At 42.9% G+C, this 4,928-nt stretch overlaps 1 protein-coding gene across 1 annotated transcript in view; it reads left to right on the top strand.

Moving 5' to 3' along the window:
- Window positions 1-2,771: 2,771 nt before the first annotated feature.
- Window positions 2,772-4,928, top strand: part of LOC107096872 (alpha-N-acetylgalactosaminide alpha-2,6-sialyltransferase 2-like) — a 10,639-nt gene continuing 8,482 nt past the window's right edge. Inside the window, exon 1 of the mRNA XM_015393760.1 lies at window positions 2,772-2,880. Within this exon, the coding sequence (XP_015249246.1) occupies window positions 2,792-2,880 (89 nt within the window). The 5' untranslated portion in view covers window positions 2,772-2,791. The remainder of the gene's footprint in view (window positions 2,881-4,928) is intronic.

Here is a 4,928-nt window from a genome sequence, read left to right as displayed (position 1 = left end):
TTCACGGTGACAGCTGGGGTGGGTGGGATATTGGGGTTCTTTGTTTTGTATTTTCTTGCAAAAAAAATTCAATAAATATATTTAAACACAAAATGCTGCAGCCAGAGTTCTGATGAAAATGAAAAAGAGAGATCATATCTCTCCTATCCTGGCTTCTCTTCATTGGCTTCCTGTTAAATCAAGAATAGAATTTAAAATCCCCCTTTTCCACCCTTCCATATCATTTGCCTTCTGGGCATCATGGCTGAGTAGCACTGCGCTCCTCTTTGCTTTACTTATATAATCAATAATATCTATGGCCCTTCTTATATTATCATGTGTTTGTCTGGTCCTCATTTATCAAAGAAGGCATCAAAGTCCTTAATCTTTATCTAATATTGCTGCATTTAGTTTGTAATCTGTATTTAAAACACTAATTGGCCTGTAACCTTTAGGGTGACTTTAGTCTTTCCTCACCTTTGGTATGACTGAGATAAACGCCCCTCGCCATGATGGTGGAAGATCTCCTCCTTTCAGGGACTAGTTGAATGAGGCCTTTAATAACAGGAGCAGCGATTCCTTCATATTCTTTTACCGTTCAGGGAATAATCCATCACAGCCAGGAGGCTTATTGGCTCTTTGATGTTTTTCATTTTAAACTCTACCTATAGATGGTAGATCCACAGAAGCAAGAAATGTTTTAATTGTCTTATTATCCATTTTGTCTGGCTGTGTTTATATCGTAGCATAATATTCTTCAAATGCTTTTTGAATTTCTTCTAGTTTGAGTCATTTTATTTCTCTCGTTATTCCGAACTTGGTAGATGGTGTCAGACTCGGACTGGGAATGATTTTCAGTCTTGGCATTTTTCCATCTACACCGTTCCACTTATGGACAAGGAAGAGCTAAATATGCGGCATGCATCATTTAGGGAGTTAACATTGGATTAATGCTTCAGCTCCTTCAGTTATTTACTGTCACAGGAGCTTCAGGTGGAGAGGAAGAGTTGGAGCCGCTATGATTAAGGAGGGCCGGTCCTCGCACGCTGAGATTAGGACCGGCTCACCGGGGAAAATCCCAGATTACCAGTCGGAGCCTGGATGGTGTTTTCTGGAGGCTTTGGGTCCAGCCTCATTCTAAAACTGGATCTGATGCTGTGGACGGTTTCATTGTCTGAAGAACATTTTCACTTCTTGACTAACCTGCACAGCAGGAGTTTGGTCCACATTGCTGGTTCTGCTCAGAACATTGATGGACCAGATTTCTAGGCCCAGCCAAGGACCAGAGGGGGTCTGGTTCAGGGGTCAGTGGGGGAAAAGTATTCAAGGATTCAGCCCAGTTAAATAAACGGAGATCGATGGAACTGTTTATCCTGCAGCCCTTATGCTCGGTAATCAGCCCTGTTCTGATCTAGACTCAGTTTTTCTACCTTTGCTTATAATGAGGAAAAAGATGTGAAGTTTCTGTCAGAGTCAAAAAAAACACACTTTGGATAAAGAATAAGACTTTCTGGTTATGGAATAAATATTCCTTGTTTGCAAAACACGTCTCACTCAGACATTTAGTGGCCTTGCAGGTGAAATTTTATACCTTTTTTATTGGATAAATATAATAACTAAATATATGAAACAAGAGAAATCTAAATTTTCTGACCACGAGGGGCCGGTGGATCTCCTTCCTGCTTTCTGTGGCGGCGTTGTTCTGCTGGTTCCCTCCTGCAGAGACCTTCAGCTGCTTGGAGGAGGTCCAGAGCCAGGAGGAGAATCAGCTCCTCCTGGTCTGAGGCCATGGTTCTGGTTCTGGACCAGAAAAAGGAGGCTGGTTCCCCTTCAGGTTGGAGCAGAGTTCCTGCCTGCAGTATCCTGGGCTTCTGTTCCTCAGTAAGGGAAGAATGGAGGCGGAGATCCATAGATGGATATAATCCAGACGCTGCTCTGTCTGCTGAGAGAAAAGCTCTGATTTACTTGCTCTACGTTTCTACCATCTCCTATGGTCACTTATCCTTCTGTGCATTTAGTGGAAGGTCCGTCTAACATTGAGGCTTAAAAGATGGAACTCTATTCAGCCTCAGCTTTCTTTTTTGCTCCTATTCTGTTAGAATATTATGGAAAAGTTCATTTATTTCAGTCATTAAGTTAAACAGGAGGTTCAGCGTCTGCAAGAAGACACAGACTGGACTTCTACAGGAAGCTGAGGTCCTTCAGAGGCTGCAGATCTTCTATCAGTCTGATCTCTGCCTCCATCATCATCATCATCATCATCATCATCATCAGAGCTAATGACTGAAAGAAGCTCAAGCAGCTGATAAAGAAGGCGGGCTCTGTTCTAGGAACTCCTCTAGAACCTCTGGAGATGAAGAAGATGATGGACAGCAGTGAGCATCCTCTTCATCAGGTAAACACCAACAGAGGGTCTTCAGTCAGAGGCAACTCCAGATGCTGCAGGACAGACAGCTGCAGAAGAATCAGCCTCATTTACAGAATCAGTGTGTGAATAAAAGCAAATAAAGAAGGACTTCATCCACCCTCCCAAATGTGGCAGAATGACACGTTTTCTTTGGGTCTCTAGGGGGACAGATGGAGGAGGACAGAGACAGGAGCGAGCAGGGACAGACGAGGACAACAGCTGCTCAGATCAGCAGAACTGATAACAGGAATAGGAGAGTTTCTCTTTCCTTCCATTCTCAGGTGTGACTGAAGGAACGGCTGAACAGTTTTTTCATCACAGGCTCCGCCTCCTCCACCTGCAGCTGAACTTTAGCCCAACCTGAGGTCGGCTGACAGGAATCCAGAGCCGCAGCAGGTGGGAACAATGCGAGCCTCCTCTAAGAAGAGTGTTTTTCTGCTGCTGGCCGTTTTCTCCCTCCTTGTTTGCTTCATTTTCTACAGGAGCTTCAACAGGTAGGACACCTGGAGACAGTCAGGGGTCAGGAACAACCCACTGCTGCTCCACAGCTTCAGGTTTTAGTCTCCCACAAAGGATCCGACTCAGGATCCTCAGGATGGATTCAGCAAATAATCAGACAGAAAGTTTTGTCCTTTGGAGGAAACTGATTAAAACTTGGAAAAATAGAGCCGGTTTGTCCTGATCGAAGAAACTAGTCAATAAATGATGAAGATGATCAATCTGGATCCTTAGAGCAGAGATGTTTTACTGGACAGATGAATAAAACCCCCCCCAATGACGGAGCTCCCAGACCTGTCCGTCAGGATCATCATTGCTTCGTCTTTTGGTCATGATCTTAATCTCTTAATCTTAGGTGAGGAAGAGAAAGTTGATGGACCAGTTCATCCATCTCCACCTCTTTTTTTCACTTTTACCCGATGTATTCCAGCATCCAGCTGCCATGCACGTGGGCATTGTCAGTTTCACTATAGCTCTGGTGAATTTCAATGGTGAAGTCCTCTGGAAATCTTCAATAATTGTTGTTGATTGCAGATGTGTCTAGTAGTTCCCATTGATTTAGCTTGTAAAGCGGGGAGAATGGCGCTAGGCTTACCGCACCGTGACGTCACTGCTGGAAGATGGCAGGAGGGAGGGGCTACTTTATTTGGGCAAAGATGGCCGCTCCCAGACTCAGTGATCGTTATGAAAATTATTTTTTTTTTACCAATTAACTCTAAATTCATTAAATCTCTGCGAACGTATTGGATTTATTTATAAATAATGATCCATCGATTATTCCTCGCTGACTTTTCCTTTAAGGTCAAATATTTATTGCATAATAATCTAAGTATTGAGATATAAAAGCAGCAATCCATCCTTCTAAACATGCATCTGGTGACAGTGGAGAGGAAACTTCTCTCTAACCTCCATCAGAAGTAGAACCAGGCTCGGTATGAGCGGCCTTCTGACATTTCATCACACCGGAGGATTGAGCAGAGAGAACAGAGAAGGAAGCCACTGATCCAGGAGTACTTTCTATGTAAAAGGACAGAAACATCAGGTCAGGTCTATCATCTACAGAGAGCACATGATGGCAGGTGGAAACGGTTAATGGTTTACAGATCAGGCGGCTGCCTGGAAATTGCATTAAATAAAAGATTCAAGGTCCTCAATTCCTTCCGACTGTAAATTCTCCATATCTCAGATAATCTCCGTGTCTCAGATAATCTCCGTGTCTCAGATAATCTCTGTGTCTCAGATAATCTCCGTATCTCAGATAATCTCCGTATCGCAGATAATGGTTCTGACCCAGTAACAAACATTTGGGTTTCACCAGTGTCTCCATTGGCCTCTCTGTCTCCCTCTGCTGGTTTCTGACCAATCAGAGCCCAGAGTGCAGAGAGACACGCCCACAATCTCCTTCATTGCCCTCAGTAGATGTAGCCTGTGTTCGAATTCCTGGGCTGCGTCCTCTGAAGGCCAGATTCGTAGGCCGATGATGTCATAGCGCGGCGCCGAGGGCTGGTCGGATTCTAGGACTCCTCGTTATCCGGCCGATTAATGCGTCCTTCTTTCTGCCTGATTAGAAGAACGGGTCCGATTTATCCTCCGTAGCCTCAGGTATCCCAGGATTCATTGCGAGACCAAGCAAGCCGGCTGCTCCGTGATCAGATTCTAATTTTAATATATCTGCAGAGTGGGACTTTAAATCTGATGGAATTTTTATTTTTCAGTTACTATTTTGCATAATTTGCTTAACTAAGTATTTTTTGTTGTTGAATATTAGAGATTTTCAGGATAATTTTTGTTATACATACATTGTTTAGATTTACTTATATGTTTTTACCCCTTTTATAGAATAAATTAGAATAGAATAAATCCCTTTATTGTCCCACAATGGGCAAATTTACAGCAGCAGAAAGATTATTGAAAATGGTCACACAAATGTGGACCTTAGAAAAATGTCTAAGAATAACATAATAGGGAAGAGTTAAAATAAAAACAATAAAATCCTGTAAAGTGTTTTAACAATATAAAACTGGAGAATAAATAACCAATATGC

Source organism: Cyprinodon variegatus, unplaced genomic scaffold (assembly GCF_000732505.1).
Source record: "Cyprinodon variegatus isolate N-32 unplaced genomic scaffold, C_variegatus-1.0 Scaffold24, whole genome shotgun sequence".
Lineage (NCBI taxonomy): Eukaryota > Metazoa > Chordata > Actinopteri > Cyprinodontiformes > Cyprinodontidae > Cyprinodon > Cyprinodon variegatus.
The sequence above is the reverse complement of the archived record's forward strand: the minus strand, read 5'-3'. Positions and strand labels throughout refer to the sequence as shown.